Here is a 17,464-nt window from a genome sequence, read left to right on the forward strand (position 1 = left end):
TTGCAAAGTCTTGAAAACAAAGGTTCAGACATCTGGACCGGACAGTTTCATAATTACCAGTGGTTTTTTGTTTGTTCTTTTTCGAGTCAGGGTTTCTCTGTGAAACAGTCCTGGCTGTCCTGTAACTCACTCTATAGACCAGGCTGGCCTCGAACTCATGGAGATCTGTGTGCCTCTGCCTCCTGAGTGCGCCACCACCACCCAGAAATTCTTACCAGTGTTTTCTAAGAGCTAGTCTTGTAATTAGGTATTCAGTAAGTGTGTGTTGTGGGGGGCCCAAAACAGCTTGACCACACAGTTGCCATGACAGGCCTAGAGGCCCAGACACAGCTTCTGTGACAGGCTTACTGGCAAGCAACTCCCAGACCCAGGAAAAGCCACATACTGACTCCACCCAGGGAGGCTCTACATCTAAGGAGAAGTACCTGACATCCCAAACATTCCAACCATTAGATAAGGTTAGATAAGGTGGCCAGTTGTCGCCGATTCTAGCACACACCTATTTCTGTTTTACAGATACTCCTAGACAAATGTCAGCCAATCAGGGTCCTGAACCCTGGAAATCTCCTCACCCTAACCTCTGCTATGATGAAAACTCTACTCCACCTGAGCTTAGGGCTCTCTGCTCTCACTTCTGCATTGGACAGACAGATCACGCTTGGAGCTTGAAAATAAAGGCTCTTTGCTTTTACATGTGGGATTCAGTCTCCGTAGTGGTCTTTTGGGGGTCACTGAGATCTGGCCATAACATGTGTAGAGGCATCTTTCTGGACCATTCCAAGGCTGGTTTTATTAATTCCAAGTACTTCGGCAGACGATATGAAGTATAGAGACGCCTGGCTAATGTGGGTCACGGTGGAGGAAAAGTGAAGAGATGGCCTGTGCTTATCTAAGAACACTGTTAGCGTTTAGAGACACTGGTTGAATTCTGGGGCTACCCGTTGGCCCGTATCCTGGGCCAGGGATAAGTGATAACACTGTCCAGTTCTCCCATCGCCCAACATTTTCATACTCAGTGGAAGGGCACATTGAAAGGAAAGACCAAAGGAGAGTTTGTCGGATGGATGAATGGGCAGCATGAGGGAATGTATCCCGAACTGGATTTTAACATAAAAAGCATAGTGAGGGTGAATGTGGGATCCACAGAGCCACAGCAGGGATCCCGGGACCCTCTTCCTCTGGCTGAGCCTCTTAATCTGGCCTCTCAGCAACTCCAGCCTTGTTTCTTCCCTGCCTTAGTGATTGTGAAATGGAGTGGTGGAAAAGGAGGTGTGTGTGGGGTGGGGTGGGTGGGCGGGGAGGCACTGTGCTGCTGCTGCTGGTGTGTGTGTGTGTGTGTGTGTGTGTGTGTGTGTGTGTGTGTGTCTCACATAACTATATGGACACAACCTGTTCAGGCCATCTCATGTTCCTATTATGTGATTTCAGAGGTGACCATTCGGGATTGGATAACCACTTAAGGGGGTCCATCCCTGGGGAGGATTTTCTCCGGCTCTCAGCGCTCCTACAGGTTGCCTGTTGTTCATAGTCTCGGGGGTGGGGATATTTGATATCTTGATATATTTAGATGCTTATTAAATCTGTGAAATTAATGGATGATGATCTCATTATCCTCCTTTGGTTCTTCCTCTATTCCTTAAGATTTCAAAAATGTATAAAGGGGGCTGTCAAGATGGCTTAGTTGGTAAAGGTGCCCTGCTTCGTAGCTTGATGACCTGAGTTCGAGCCTCAGGAGCCACCCAGATGGAAGGAGAGAACCAGCCCCTACAAGTTGTCCTCTGACCTCCACATGCTCCGTGTGATCCACATGCAGACAGAATAAGTAAATGTAATAACTTATCACATGCATACAGTAGATTTAAAAAATCATGTTATAAATAAAATAATTTATTTTTAAACCTTTGCATAAAAATCGTTTCTTTTTCTTTAGACATCACTGGTACTTCAAAGACTGTCATGACAGAGCAGCACAAGTTGGGTGATTTACCAGGAAGGAGTAATGTTTCCTGGACTAATAGAATTGAAAATGGCTCTTACGCTTGGAACTATTGCTTAGTCTTTGTCAGTTATAATTTTCCTCACAAGTCCTTCACTTCCAGAGACAGTTTTCATTGAAGTAGAACTGTACATCGAGTAGGGCCTTGCCAGGTGTTTCAATGTGCATATCACTTCCAGCAGCTGTGAGGCAGAGGAGGCAGCAATTAGAAGTGAGCATCGCCTTCTCTTTGTCTTCAAGTGTGAACTTGAGGCTTTGGAGACTGAGCGATCTCTCCTCTCACATGGCTCATGAAAGGCAGAGCTGCATCTGGGAGTCTACAGTTGTTAGTAACTCCAATTACTCTTTATGTTTGTACTTTGTTATGAACTCGTACATTTGAAATCTTTTCAGGAGAGGGAGGAATATTCATTTCTATTCCTCTATAGGAGAGCATAGTATTATTTTGTACAGTTGCTGTGAGGATTATAAATGATCTGCTGACCATAGTGCCTGGAGTCCTGTAAGAACTTTGCAAATAATGCTGTCCACCATTATACTTTTTCCAGAATCACAGGGTTTTATAATTATAGTTATGATCTGTGTGTGTGTGTGTGTGTGTGTGTGTGTGTGTGTAAAAGAGTGTAGGATCTCACTACGTAATTCAGGCTGGGCCTAGAACTAAAAATCTTCCTGCCTCTGCCTTCCAAGTGCTGGGATTACAAGTGAATGTGTTTTTTTCCCCTTTCCTCAAGTGAGCTAGCTTTGTTTGGCTTATCCATGTACAGACATCTTTGAAATAAGAGAGCTCAAATACAAGGCAGCCTTAGAGGTCATGTGTGGTGATATTTTGTTGTATTCTAATAAAATTTGCCTGAAGATCAGAGGACAGAGCCAGCCACTAGATTAAACATAGAGGTCAGGCAGTGGTGGCACACACCTTTAATCCCAGCACTTTGAGATCTCATGCTTTTGCTACCAGTATTTGGGAAGCACACAAGCCATTAATCCCAGCAGTAGGAAGGTTGAGACAGTAAGTGAGTGGGTGGAGAAAGGCAGATAAGTGTGAGGAGACAGGAACTGAGACCCTTTCAGCTGAGGTTTCAGGGGCATTCAGTCAGAGGATTCATGGAGTTGGTGAAGTGAGAACAGGCTGTGGCTTGTTCCTTTGATTTTTCAGCATTTACTTCAATATCTGGCTCTGTTTTTTTATTGTAAGACCATTTAGAATTCATGCAACAGTCATGTTTCAATTTTTTTTTTATTATAGCGGTATCATTTACTTTGGTAAATTCATATTCCGATTTTAAAATGCTTTGAAGCGAACAAAAATCACTTACAAATTCAAGTACTGCCTGTTACACACACAATAGCTGCATAGTGGAATTTCTCTAGCAAGCTGTTAATTCACAATGCCCCAGTACTAACAGTACTGTAGTAGAGTACACTGGATGTATCACTTTACCATGATCATTGTTGTACAGAACAGTCACCAGTACAACAGCTTATATGATTACACTTCAAAGCTTTAATAAAGTTGTAGCATTTAATGATGAATGAAACTTTCCCCCTTTTTTCCTGAGCTCCAAACCCAGTGCCTCCTGTGTGCTAGGTGAAGCTCTGGCACCGTGCTGTGCCTTCAGCCCCCTACCCCCCCAAGAAACATTTTTATGTATAGGACGCAAGTTTGGGTCAGATGCTTATGTAAGAATAAGCACTTAGTATGCTGCTGTATCCTTGACAGACCATCAGTCCTTTTTACTAAATAGAGTGAGTCAGGCTAAAAGGAACCCGAGGTAATAGAAAGAAAAAGGCAAATGTTAAATCCCTGTATTATTTTAAAAGTTACTTAACATAATTTCCTTGTGGCTAAAGCATATTTACTGGTCAACATATATACATACATATATATATACATATACATATATATGCATATACATACACCTGTGGAGAGAGCAAGGGGAGGGAGGGGTTGATTTTGAAAGCTGACTAATGCTAGCATAGCTATAGCCCTTATGATATTTCAGCTGGAAACCAAGAACAGTGGTTTGTACTCCTTTTTGTTATTTAGAAAAGAAAAAAAAAAGCCTATAACCACCTAGTATCTTAAAACAGGTATTTATTATTTAAGGTCTCAAGTATACCTGCATTAAACAAATTACGTTGTTTTTAAAAAGGTCACATCACCTTGTCAGTTATTCACAAATATATTTTACGTCTGTATTTATTAGAGTTTGAACAGTTTTAAAGCAAGTCCTGCAGACAACTCTTAGCTCAGCTAGCAATACTACGCTGTTAGTTCACATAAACTCTGCAGGAACTCTTTCTCCTGGTTCATGGCGTACCTTGTCTAAGGCCCAGAGCAAACGCCACTCACACTTCATTTTACAGGTGGAAGAGTTCAGATGATGCGCAACTGGGGAACTGTCCTAGTAACTAGAGTAGTCACAGTTTCCATTTGCTTTTAAAGTTTTGTTTGTACAGCTCTGTGTGTGTGTGTGTGTGTGTGTGTGTAAGGATACAACTTTCACAGTTCTTTCAACAAAGTGACTCTCCTGCAAATCAGATTCTTATTCTAAAAGAACTGTAAGATTTGGGCACCCCAATTTTATTAATCATCAAAATAGCCTGGAGGTGTGCTCAATACTTCAGAATTGCTCACAGACAGACCACTTCTTAATTTTCTTAATTCCCAGGGTTCAAATGATTGTCTCAAACGGAAAAATCCTAAGAGATCGAGACCCCCCCACACCCATAAACATTGGCTCCTAACTGTTGCCTTTTTAGAAGTAGAACAGACATTTGAGGCTCAACTGGTCCTGAAACCCTGGGAGTAACTCGGTGTAACTCTTCAGCATTCAGACAAGCGATTCCTTTTTCCTTAGGATGGTCAGCCATTGAGGGAAATTACAGACTTAACCAAGCCACCTTATACTTCAAGTCTCTGATGAATCTTGCCAGGATAAAGACTATTTGGATGATAAACAAAGCAGAAACCACACCACATTTCTGATTTATTTTTAAGCACACCCCTCTCCAAAAGAATATGCTCATCTTTGGAGGCCTAGCAACTTTACTCTTACTACACATGTTCTCTGAAGAGAGCCACAGCCCACAGCATCTTCACATTACCCATACGTATGGAGTAACTTACATTTGGGACTGGGCGTCAGCATGGCCAGCCTTGGTCCATCCTAGTGTCTCTGATGAATCAAATACTACCTCTGGGTTAGTTGGTTGCTGGTGGGGGCTTGATGGAGGGAATGCTACATGATCTTCGCATGATAAGCCTTACTTCTATGTCTGGCAGATTCTCCCGTCTGCTCTGTAAACAGCCTTCATCAGTGGCTGCCAAATGGAGGTCAAATCGAAGAGAAACAGACTTTTTCCTCAGTCGGGGGTTATCTTTAAAGAATGAGCCTTCCCATTCTTTTATAACTTCATCCACTTTCTCCGTCCTAAAATGAGAAAATAAACTTTTTATATAGAAGAAGAAATAGACACAAAGTACAGTTCATATTTTTGAAAAGTATGTATAATGTATGCGTTGTGGGAATTTTAACAATTTAGATTTGTTTATTTTACTTTATGTGTGTTTTGTCTGCATGTATGTATGTGTACCAAGTGGTACATGCCTGGTGCCCACAGAAGTCAGAAGAGGACATCAGATTCCCTGGAACTGGAATAGTGTATAGTTGAGAAACACCAGGTGCTCTTTATCACTGCCATCTCTCCATATCAGGTTGTGGAATTTCTAATTGACACATATAACTTTAACAACCATAAGAATATAATCTTTGGGTTGGGGATTTAGCTTAGTGGTAGAGCGTTTCCCTAGCAAGTGCAAGGCCCTGGGTTTGATCCTCAGCTCCCCCCCTAATAATAATCTTTAATATGTATTTCTGTGGAATTTCTACACAATTCTTATATTTTTATTTTTTTGAGATAGGGTCTTGCTATATAGCCCTGGCTGTCCTGGAACTCACTATGTAGACCAGGCTGGCCTCGAACTCACAGAGATCCACCTGCCTCTTTCTCTCCAGTGCTGGGATTCTACACAATTCTTATGTTCTGATTTTAGTTTTAGAAAAAAAGGTGAATTATTTTCACACCCTTATTTGTGTTGTTATGTGTGTATACTCGTGTCTGCCTGAGAAATCACAGTATGTTGAAAGTATCTGAAATTCTTGAAAAAGACTGCTCAGATTTGCTCGACTGAGGTGAATTTCATCATGTTTCGTAGTATTTCATAGTCCAAGCTGTTTTACTTACTGAATGGTGCCGTGAGCCTCTGCACTTTCCTTCACATTTCCATTTAATTCTGGCTGTTTGGTTATTGTCTCCACATTTTCATTCTCGTACTTTTGTGAGACTTTCGTTGAAAAAGATATTTCATTTATAATGGCTGTGAAAAATGTTACATTAAATCACAACGTTGAAAAAGAAAAGGAAAAGGAAGTACATTAGTGTGTGTGTAGGGGGGAATCACAACACTGACGTCCTGAAATTCCTTCTCTTGCTGCTTTGGAGAGGTTTCCGTATAAGCTCCACAAATAACATGACTATTTTCAAATTAGTTTATTGGGTCAGAAACTCACCGGAGGGAAGAAGAAAGCCAACTTTACTCCTGGTAGTAGGTTTTTCTTCTTTTTTCTCGCCTTGGATACAACCATAGTATCTGAAAAGGAATAGAAACAACACTGTAGTAGCAAAAAACAAAAACAAACAAACGAAAAGAAAACAGACCAGAGAACGGGTAAGTTGTTACATTCACACAATGGGAATCCTATTCAGCATTGACAGTGGTGAGTGAGGCCATGCAGCGCCTCTGTCAGTGAATCTCCCAGGCACAAGGAAGAGCAAAGGAAGACTAGGAGCTAGCTTTCTAAGGGTTAAAACAGCACACAGACCAATTTTCTACATTGTATAGACAGGCATCTATATTACCAAAAGAGCTGGGTGAGACTAATAAATATCAATTAGGAGCCAGCCTGAGGGGGCGGGGCTCATAGAGGGCGGGGTCTAGATGACCAGAAAATAAAGCCTCTTAAACTGGAGCAACTAGAAGTTAGCACGTCGGATTTCAAAGTCACAGGAATGCAATGTATAATATCATCGTTCACTATATTTTCTGGTGTTTGTGTAATAACATTGCTCATTTGTATTCTCCTGTATTTATATCTTAAATATAATAATACAAATTGCCGGGCGGTGGTGGCGCACGCCTTTAATCCCAGCACTCGGGAGGCAGAGGCAGGTGGATCTCTGTGAGTTCGAGGCCAGCCTGGTCTACAAAGCGAGTTCCAGGAAAGGTGCAAAGCTACACAGAGAAACCCTGTCTCAAAAAACAAAAAACAAAACTACACAGAGAAACCCTGTCTCAAAAAACAAAAAATCAAAACAAAACAAAACAACAAAAAAATAATAATAATACAAATTTAGAAAACTATTAAAAACCAATTTGTCAGTATCTCCAATGATTAGGAGTGAAGGTCTACGGTCATTATTTAACCATATATTACATTCACACCATATGTAAAATCCTATATATTTACAGAGCATAATGTGCTGGACAGTGCTCCAAACCCTTTACAAATGCTAATTCATTAGATTCTCACAGTAATCTTGTAATGTAGATAATAGTATTCCCATCTTGCTGATGAGAAAACTGAAGCAGTGAGGTTAAGTAGCTTGTCCAAGGTCACTCAGCTAGTAAGTGGTATATTTTGAATTCAATGTATGATTTTTGAAGGATTTAAGCCAAGGCTTATCACGGGCTAAACTTATTCCACCTGGTTTTGCAGAAGACTCAGAATTCTGAAACAAGCAAGAACAAAGATTTATTGTTATGGGAATTTAGAGACATGGAGGTAATGCCATGTTCAAGGGTCTAAGGCCTTATAAATGGTTGTAAAATATAATAATGAGTAAGTAAGAATTCCCCCGCTAACACCTTCTTATCTCAGGATACCTGAAGCCTTCTAAATGTGACTCAGAACAGTATTGCTTTCCATACTCGTAACAGAATCACATGATTATTTTTTTCTTTTTTCTTTCTTTTTCTTTTTTTTTTTTTTTTTTTGGTTTTTCGAGACAGGGTTTCTCTGTGTAGCTTTGCGCCTTTTTCCTAGAACTCACTTGGTAGCCCAGGCTGGCCTCGAACTCACAGAGATCCTCCTGGCTCTACCTCCGAGTTCTGGGATTAAAGGTGTGCGACACCACCGCCCGGTTTATTTTTCATTTTTTGAGAAGGTCTCTTGTAACTCAAGCTGGGCTCTAACTTGTTGTGGAGCTGAGGATGACCTTGAACTCCAGATCTTCCTGCCTCCACTTCCCAAGTGCTCTGATTACAGGCATGCATGCCTGGATTATGTGATGCTGGGGAACTAACTCATGGGTTCATGCATGCTGGGTAAGCCCTCTACTAGCTGAGCCCCATCTCCTAACTGCAGTAGTACTGTTTTGGAGTTCACTGTGGGGCGGGGGTGGGGCCTTAGGGCCAGGTTGTGGTGATGATGTGTGAGTCAACAACCTTCTTTGGGGGTGATCTGTCAAAGGCAAAGACTAGTCCTAAAAGAGAGACAGTGAAGAAAGTGGGAAGGCTCTGAAAAGCCTCTTTAGTGAACAAGAATTGTAACAGCCAGCTCTGGTTATGAGCGTGCTGGTTGGAGCCCGCTGGTCGTAGTTCTTCATGATCCCTGGGGAGCGTGCTAACCCTGCTCTACTACAGGGGCTCAGTGAACAGGCTGTGGTGGTGGCCGGGCTTTATTTTTGGATCTGGTTTCTCTGATGGCATCAACAGTGGCTCTTGCGTGTGGCCCCATGCCTCCCTGTGCCATTATCGGTGTGGACTCAGGTACCTGATCTCCTCCTGTTCCAGCAGGCGGCGGTACGTGGCAATTTCCTGCTCCAGCCTCATCTTCGTGTTGAGAAGCATCTCATGTTCCTGAAGCTGCTTCTCGATGCCACCTCTCACTTCCCGCAGCTCCTTCTCTAGTCCGTCAATCACCGACTCCAGATCTTGCAGCTGCATCTGGTAATGCTGCTCACTGGCCTGCAGGGAGTTTTCAAGACCCCTTTCCTGTTGACAGACGTCATCAGCAGTGAACCGGTAGCACAGATGGGCTTCTGAAGTCTCATAGTCACCTGTTCCATTCTGTCTGTCTGTCTGTCTGTCTCTCTCATCTCTCTCTCTCTCTCTCTCTCTCTCTCTCTCTCTATCTATCCCATCTCTCTCTATACACACACACACACACACACACACACACACACACACACACACACGTGGTTTTTTTGTTGTTGTTGTTTTTTGCATTAGCAATCAAAACCAGGGCCTTGAACAGGATAGGCTCGGAGTCACACCTGTAGCCCCGCTTTTTTTTTTTTAATTTAAAGATTATAATAGTTGTGTTTCATTTATACAAGAGGACCTTTTCCTTTTGCTATTTGAATTTTTGTTTGTTTGTTTGTTTTTTGAGACAGGGTTTCTCTGTGTAGCTTTGTACCTTTTTCCTGGAACTCACTTGGTAGCCCAGGCTGGCCTCAACTCACAGAGATCCGCCTGCCTTTGCCTCCTAAGTGCTGGGATTAAAGGCATGCACCACCACCGCCCGGCTTGAATTTTTTTTTTTTATTAAACATTTATTTTGTGTATGTGAATGTATGCATGTGGAAGTCAGAGGACAGCTTTCAGGAATTGTTTTTCTTGTTCCATCACGTGAGTTTGGGAGATCAAACTCTGGGTAACAGGCTTTTCGGCAAGCACCTTTACCTGCTGAGCTATTTTGCTGGCCCCCTTTCTGCTGTTTGAGACAAGGTCTTATGATGTAGCCCAGGCTGGCCTTGGACTTGGCATTACGGGTGTGTGTAAGCAGGCCTGGGTCATTCTGTAGTTCAGTCTGACCTTGAACTAACGGGTATCCTACTTTCTCAGCCTCTGAAATGCTGGGATTATAGGCATGAACCATTATGCCTGTTTTCCCTAAGAAAATTGTATTAGTGGCTGAGCATGATGACACTCACTTGTAATCATAGTTACTCAGGAAGTGGAGGCGGAGGGACAGCAGTTCAAGGCCCACTTGGGCAGCTTTGTGAGACACTGTCTCAACAACAACAAAATGACAACAAGAAGAAGCAGGGCTAAGGTTGAGGCTCCACAGCAAAGCACTTGTTCACCATGCACAAGCCCTGGGTTCAAGCTCCAGTACTGGATATTAATATGTGTGTGTGTGTGTGTGTGTGTGTGTGTGTGTGTGTGTGTGTGTATAGGTTTCTGTATTTCAGAATAATGTTGTAATCACTCCTTTAGCAAGAAAAAAAGAAGTCCTTTACATTGTGATTAACATACTATCATCCTGAATTATTTAATATATACATTGTTTTTGATTTTTCGAAACAGGGTTTCTCTGTAGCTTTGGAGCCTGTCCTAGAACTCGCTCTGTAGCCCAGGCTGGCCTCAAACTCACAGAGATCCGCCTGCCTCTGCCTCCCGAGTGCTGGGATTACAGGCGTGCGCCACCACCACCCGGCTGAATTATTTAATTTTTTAAAACATTGAAAATATAATGAATATCAAAGGTGAAACAGACTGCTTACAAAAGGCATGTCAGGGACCGACGAGATGGCTCAGTGGATAAAGGTATTGCTCACCGAGTTCAATCCCCTGGTCCCACATGATGGAAGGGGATAACTGGTTCACAAAAATTGTACTCTGACTTTCACATGTGCACACACTAAACAAACAAAACTTTAAAAAGGCCTATCAGGAAAGCGCGTAACTCTTTTCCCATTAGAAATCTCAATGGCAGGAATGCTGCTAGAATACTATAGATCATAATAACACACAATCCATTTTCTCATATCAACAGTCAGGGAGCCCCAGAGCCAGGAGCGAGTCTAACTGAATTTCTCTAGATGTAAACTGAACCTCCAGGGAGTGGATGACAGCCACTGGGTGGGAAAGAGCTAGGATCCGGACCAGCATACAGTGGCCTCCACCTTAGAGCGATGGAGTCTTCTCTTTCCTCTCTCTGTTGTACATGCTGGGCAGATGCTCTGCCAGCAAGCTGCCTTCCCCAGCTCCTCCTCTCCCTAAATCACATAGCCTCTGGGGTGCAATGAGCCAGTGTCTTGGGGTCTTCCTTACCACAGCATGGAGAGACTCAATTTCCACTTGCAGGTGGTGGCACTGGCGGCGAGCCTCCTTGAGTTCGGCCTGAGCTGCCTTCAGAGTCTCCCCATCCTTGTCCATTTTTCTGGTTAGATCTTCCTCTAGCTGTAAGAAAGTCAACAATAACAACAGCAAACAACAAAACCAAAAAAAAAAAAAAAAACCCAAACCACCACCACCAACAAAACAAAACAACCAAAGGGCATGATTGAAAAGGAGGCGTTTAAACAATTATATAGGAATCAAATCACGTCTTCTTTTCACTATTAGATTGCAAGTGTGTGTTCCAGTGCTTCATTACTAATCAATCAAATACCTGAGCCAGTCAATTATGCTCTCAGTCCCAATCTTCTCTGCTATCAAATGGTCTCAAAAGTCCCTTTCTGACTACAGCAGCCTATGAAGATACAGAGGAAGGGCTGGAGAGATGGCTTAGAGGTTAAGAGCACCAGCTGCTCTTCCAGAGGTCCTGAGTTCAATTCCCAGCAACTACATGGTAGCTCACAACCACCTATAATGAGCTCTGGTGCCCTCTTCTTACCTTCAGGCATACATGCAGGCAGAATACTGTATATATATACTGTATATATATACTATTAAAAGAAAGAAAATACAGAGGAACACATCTGTTTTAATGAAGAGGAAGTTTTGGAGACAAATTTGTGACCTCTGATTTTTCATGTTCCCCTATGTGTTGATAAGGAAGATCATTTGAAATTCAGTGATTATTTTCCAACGTTTGTTTTTGTAGGCAGATACACAGCTGTACATCCAAAACAGGATCAATTCTGGATGTCCGGACTGGGAGTTGGACACCATTAGAAAACATACAACTATGCTTGTAAATTGGAAAATTAAGTTGTCACAGGCTCCGACGTTCTTAAGGGAAGTTCTGTGTTGAGGAAACCTTTATACTTTTTTCAAAATGATCTTTTTAGAAGGCATCTTCAATTTGGATATTTGGGGTAGAATTGAAAAAGATACTCTGTGTGTGTGTGTGTGTGTGTGTGTGTGTGTGTGTGTACCATGTAGGTGTATATTTGTGAAAAAATATACATGCTAGAGTCAGTCTGGGGTATAGTTCCTCAGGAGCCACCCACTTTTCCTTAAATTTTTTTTTTTTTTTTTTTTTTTTGAGACACGGTTTCTCATTGGGACCCAGGCTTGCTGATTAGGCTAGAATGGCTGGCTAGTGAGCTATTTATCTGTCTCCAGATCATTTGCTGGGATCACAAATGCACACCACCATGTTTCACTTTTATATTGTGGGTCCTACAGATCAAAATCAGGTCCTCATACTTTCATAGTAAAACTAGCTGAGCTATCTCCAAGTCCCAAAAATTACATCTAAAGATTATTTTCTAAATTTTTTCCTCTTATAAAAACAATTAGGGGAAGCCGTGTAGCTCAGTGGCCTGGCAAGCACAGGGGGAATCTGGGGTATTTTCTGTTTTGCTTGGAATGTTTTCATGCTGATAGAATTAAAAGAAAACACCAGTTAATAGCATTATCAACATTTGACCTCATTAGGAGCAATGTATTGAGTTGATTTGAAGTAAAGAACAAAAAAACCAAAAAAACAAAAAAAAAAACCAACTTTTTAATGTTCTTTTAAATTTGTAAATTTGGTTATATGGTAGATTTTGTTTAAAGGAAGCCAGAGTTGATAAAAAAAAGTCAGTGAATAAAGTTTAGGGCAAGATATTAGAGAAAAGGGCTGGAGATTTGGCTCAATAACTAATTGCTTGTAAAACAGCCTATAGGCAGGAGTTCTGATCCTTAGAACCTCTGTAAATGCTGGGAAGTATGGAAGCTTGCCTGTAATTCCAGCCTGGGAAGATGGGACAGGAAGTCTCAAGTCTGGACATGTCAGTGAGCTCTGGATTTGACTGAGAGACCTTGCCTCAGTTGACAAAATGTAAGAGTGATGGAGGACGATTTTTGAGATCAACTGTGCTTCCCTACCATCATATGGACCAACATGCATGTGAATCTTGCACAGTTCACCCATACACATGCAAACATGCACACATACATATACATAAACATACATAAACACCCCCTCCCCGCCTGGAAAAATGGAAAAAGAAAGATGTTAGAGGGAAATTTTTCCTCCTTTCTTTTGTCAGCTTATCACATGTTTAGTGTTAACATGTTTAGTGTCAAGCAACCAACATCTATGGGAGCAACTATAAAAAAGAATGAGAAGACTTTTGGAAACAATGTAAGGCTCTGGAGACCACTGGTCTTTTGAATTCCCAGTGAGGAACTGGCAGGTAAACTGTGTGGTGGCTAGATCCCCAAGATGGTTCCCAGTGAACTACCCCTCCCCAAGTTCATGTCCTGAGCCTTGCTGTGATTAGTTGGATATGGTAGAGCTGATGCTGTGTCCATTCTAGGTTAGGCCTTAAGAAGCCTGCCAGCTTCCACATTGTTTTTGGGAGCCCTGGGTCATCATCATAGAAGAAATCTGGATACCTGGTTAGAGAGGGTTGTGTAGGGAGGCTAGGTGGAGAGGGACCTGAAGTACATGGAGAGGGAAACAGGCTCAGGTGTCTCAAGCCAGCCTTTTGGCAATCTGCTGCCAAGGTCCCAAATACATTAGCCAGTCACTTGGAGCATGCCAGCCAATAGGGCCCTGAGGTGACTGTATCCTATTCAGCATCTCACGTAGCACCAGAGTACCCATATCCCAGCTTCCTCATCCCACAGAATCACAAGACAGAATACAATAGCCTACACTTTTGCCCACTGAATTTTGGGGGTGACTTTTTATGCATCTACATAAAAATTGCTAGCTACAGCAACTATATGCTTATTTTATTTGGCTTATTTACCTGTTCGGTGCTAGGGTTTAAACCCGGGGCTTTGCAGTATGTTGTGATAATAAAGTAAATTGACTTTGTGAATTACTTGGAAAAAAACATTTCTCTCAAGAACCTTTATATTATAAAATGTTGCAAATAGATCTTACAAGAGTTTTGCTTTTTTATTCAAAGTCACTAAACTTAGATTCCCACTTTGTAAAATAAAGTATTCATTTGGTATATAATTTTCAAAAGTTGTCATCTCTTAATATTTTCCCCTATCATATGAAGGTGAACAAACTTTTTCCAACATCTAAACCAACAGCCTAGTGACCTTATTTAATCTAGGGAACTGATCATTCTTTTTGAAAACTTAAGATGCTACCCACAAGCAAAATTTATAATGATGTTCCAGTAGGTTGCTAATGGAATGAAGTCCTGTCATTTCCCGCTAACAGTTTTTGTATGGAATTTGAATTGAGCCTTGGTCTGAGTTGGCTCTGTTTCATTTATTTATTTTAAATGTCTTGCAAGCTTTGTGTCAGAAGTACACCATTCTCATAGTTCACATGCAAAAATGGGTACTTCTAAGTGCAGAGTCCCTACCCAGCTGGGGGGTTTTGATTGTCAGAATTTGTATCCTTGATTCTGAAAGCCAGGTTCACACACTCAGGTGATTCTATTTATAGCCACCATTATAAAGCTGAATGCATGGAAAAGATGATAGAAACCTTTTAACAATCTTTTACTTGCTTGTCTCTCCTCCTCAGAATGTGCAGGCACACAATCTTGACTATCAAGCCCTCATTCTGCAGATGTTATTTAAATCACTTCTATAATTAACTCCATAATCTCTTTGAAGAGTGTTTGGAATGCGTCTTTCCTGAAAAACCTAAAGAGGTCAGGGTGCACCATTTTATTATTTGTTGACTCCATGTTCTAGTAATGACAGTCACCTTATGATCTATATAAAATTTCAATTATCGATCAATATTTATTGAATGGTCATTCAGCCGCACAGCCACAGGGTTTATCCCTGTCTGTCACCCCAGACCCAGTGCAGAAACACCTACATTGCCTCCCCAGTAGATGCTGCGTGGAAAAGAAAATACTGTACCTCAGAGAGGCCGGGACAGGAATCGGGTAGACATGGACTGTCTCCTTATCCTGAAGGTGCCTGGCTGAATGAAATCATTACCTGCATCCGTGTTGACAGCACCGTCTCTATCTGATTTCTGGTGAGAAGCTGTTCATAGTTTGCCCTGATCTCATTGAGGAGCTGGGACAGCTCCATTCTTTTCCCATCCTCCACCTTGGCTAACAGGACCTTAGCGAAGGGATGAGTCGCTGCTGCGGCAGAGCCTGCCTGCCCTGTCTGCGTCGCGGGAGCAGACAGCCCCGCGGAGCCTTAAAGATGCAGAGATCCATTTCCCCAGCAGAAGCCGGGGAAACTTGGGGGTTGCTAATCAGTCACGCAAATGTGAGAAACTGTTCGCGCCCACTGTCGTTGGTACAGCAGAAACCTCAGAATCTCCAGGGAAGAGAAGAAAATGACACCCTCAGGTCACTGCAGTGATCCCCTACACAAGTGACTGCTTTGCCTGTGGGGGGCGGGGCGTTCAATTGTTTTGCGGTAGGGAATGGGTCTCAGGGAAACCTGCCCTTAGCCAGGTATGGCGGTCAGGCTTGTTATCTCAGCACTCAGTCAGAAAGATCTTGGATTTAAGGCCAGTGAGGACTTCATAGCGAGACTCTGTCTTGGGAAGGGGTGGGGAGCAAAACACAAAACAACAAAAATCCAACCAAACCACCACCACACACACACAAAAAAAGCCAAATAAAACACACAACATTTTATTGAGTGTAGATATTGTGTGGGCATTAAATTGGGCTCCATATATGATAGTTTAAATTTCATATACCACCCCTCCCCCCCACATCACCATTTGGATTTTTTTTTTTTTTTTTAAACAAAATGCTACAGGGGGCAGCAGAGGAAAACAGGGGAAAGGAACACAGGTGATAAGAAACGGACTGGAGACTGTTCCCCGGGAGGAAGGGACGCAGCAGAGGGGTAAGGTATGGGCAATGGTGAAGGGCGGTGGGGGACTGCCAGCCCAAGAGCAGAGTGTGGTGGGTTGAAGTGAACTCCCGAAGTCACTCCTGTTACAGACGAAGCAAGTCTGGAGATAGGCACTAAGTGTGGTGATATTTTATACATGCTCTAACAAATCAAGCTTGTCTGAAGATGAGATGGCAGAGCCAGCCACAGAGTTAGCCATAGAGGCCAGGCAATGGTGGCACACACCTTTAATCCTTAACACTCGGGAGGCAGAGTCCAACGGATCTCTATGAGTTCAAAGCCACCCTGGACTATACCAGATTAATCCAGTCTAGAAGAGAAACAGAGCCAGGTGGTAATGATTTACGCATTTAGTCCCAGTCCTTGGGAGTCACACACCTTTAATCCCAGCACTAGGAAGGTTGAGACAGGAAGTGAAATGGTTGGGCAGAGAAAGGAACAGAAGATGGGAGGAGACAGGAGTTCGCTGTCGTTTTGGGCTTTGGGCTGAGTACTCAGGGGTCTTCAGTCTGTGGATTTGTGGAGACAGGCTCTTCCCCTTTTGGCTGAGGAGTTGGTGAGGTGAGAAGTGGGTGTGGCTTATTTTCTCTGATCTTTCCTCAATATCTGGCTCCAGGTTTTTATTATAAGAACAATTAGGATTCGTGCAATACTGGAGCAGTGAGTTAGTACCGCCAGTTTTGTGAAATTGAGCCCTTTGGTCCCCATAGTTCTGTTACCAGCAAACATGCAGAGAACAACACCGCACTCTTAGAGACAAGTCTTCAGCTCTTCCGACAACACGGTTCTACCCAGTCTTTTCAGTTCCTGACATTCTGTGACCTGTAAAGACGGAAGGACTATGGTCAGAGGGGACAAGTGTCCTACTCAAGGTGGCTCATTAAAGTGACAGCATCACTGAGACAGCGAACTTGCCTGCATGCTGCATGCACACCATGTCCGCTTCTTCATTCTCTCCTCCCCTGGATTCCTGTTTAAGGTGGCAACCGTGTTAGGTGCAACAGAAACGTTTTTGAGAACCGGCCTGTTGTTTACAGAGTGAATGACTCTGATCTTGGTTCTAGAACCCACAGGGCCTTTGATATGCATCTTGTTTAAAAAAAAAGTTGGGGTTGGGGATTTAGCTCAGTGGTAGCTAGGCAAGCGCAAGGCCCTGGGTTCGATCCTCAGCTCCACATACAAAAAAAAAAAAAAAGTGTGTGTGTGTGTGTGTGTGTGTGTGTGTGTGTGTGTGTGTGGCTTGCCATAGGCACCGGTGTGAAGGTCAGAGGATAACTTTCTGGAATAGTCTCTCTTCTTCCATATCACAGTTCCAAGGGTTGAACTCAGGTTGTCAGGCTTGATGGCCAGTGTCTTTACCAGCTGACGCATCTTGTGGGCCCACCTGTAGCTCTTTTAAATTTCTGAGTTACCTTACTTCTAATGAAGTT

At 42.7% G+C, this 17,464-nt stretch overlaps 1 protein-coding gene across 2 annotated transcripts; it reads right to left on the bottom strand.

Annotated features, from left to right (window-relative positions):
* Positions 1-3,217: 3,217 nt before the first annotated feature.
* On the bottom strand, positions 3,218-15,519 carry Krt222 (keratin 222). 2 transcript variants are annotated; one of them, XM_036197977.1, is made up of 6 exons: positions 15,150-15,519; positions 11,121-11,249; positions 8,836-9,056; positions 6,574-6,653; positions 6,248-6,380; positions 3,218-5,433 (listed from the first exon to the last, which is right to left on the bottom strand). In XM_036197977.1, exons 1-6 carry the CDS (start codon positions 15,243-15,245, stop codon positions 5,205-5,207), a joined length of 888 nt encoding a protein of 295 aa, XP_036053870.1. In that variant the 5' UTR covers positions 15,246-15,519; the 3' UTR covers positions 3,218-5,204. The 2 variants fall into 2 exon arrangements, with proteins under 2 accessions (XP_036053870.1, XP_036053871.1); XM_036197978.1 differs by lacking the exon at positions 15,150-15,519 and adding an exon at positions 15,069-15,142.
* Positions 15,520-17,464: the final 1,945 nt, after the last annotated feature.

This window comes from Onychomys torridus, chromosome 8 (genome assembly GCF_903995425.1).
Source record: "Onychomys torridus chromosome 8, mOncTor1.1, whole genome shotgun sequence".
Lineage (NCBI taxonomy): Eukaryota > Metazoa > Chordata > Mammalia > Rodentia > Cricetidae > Onychomys > Onychomys torridus.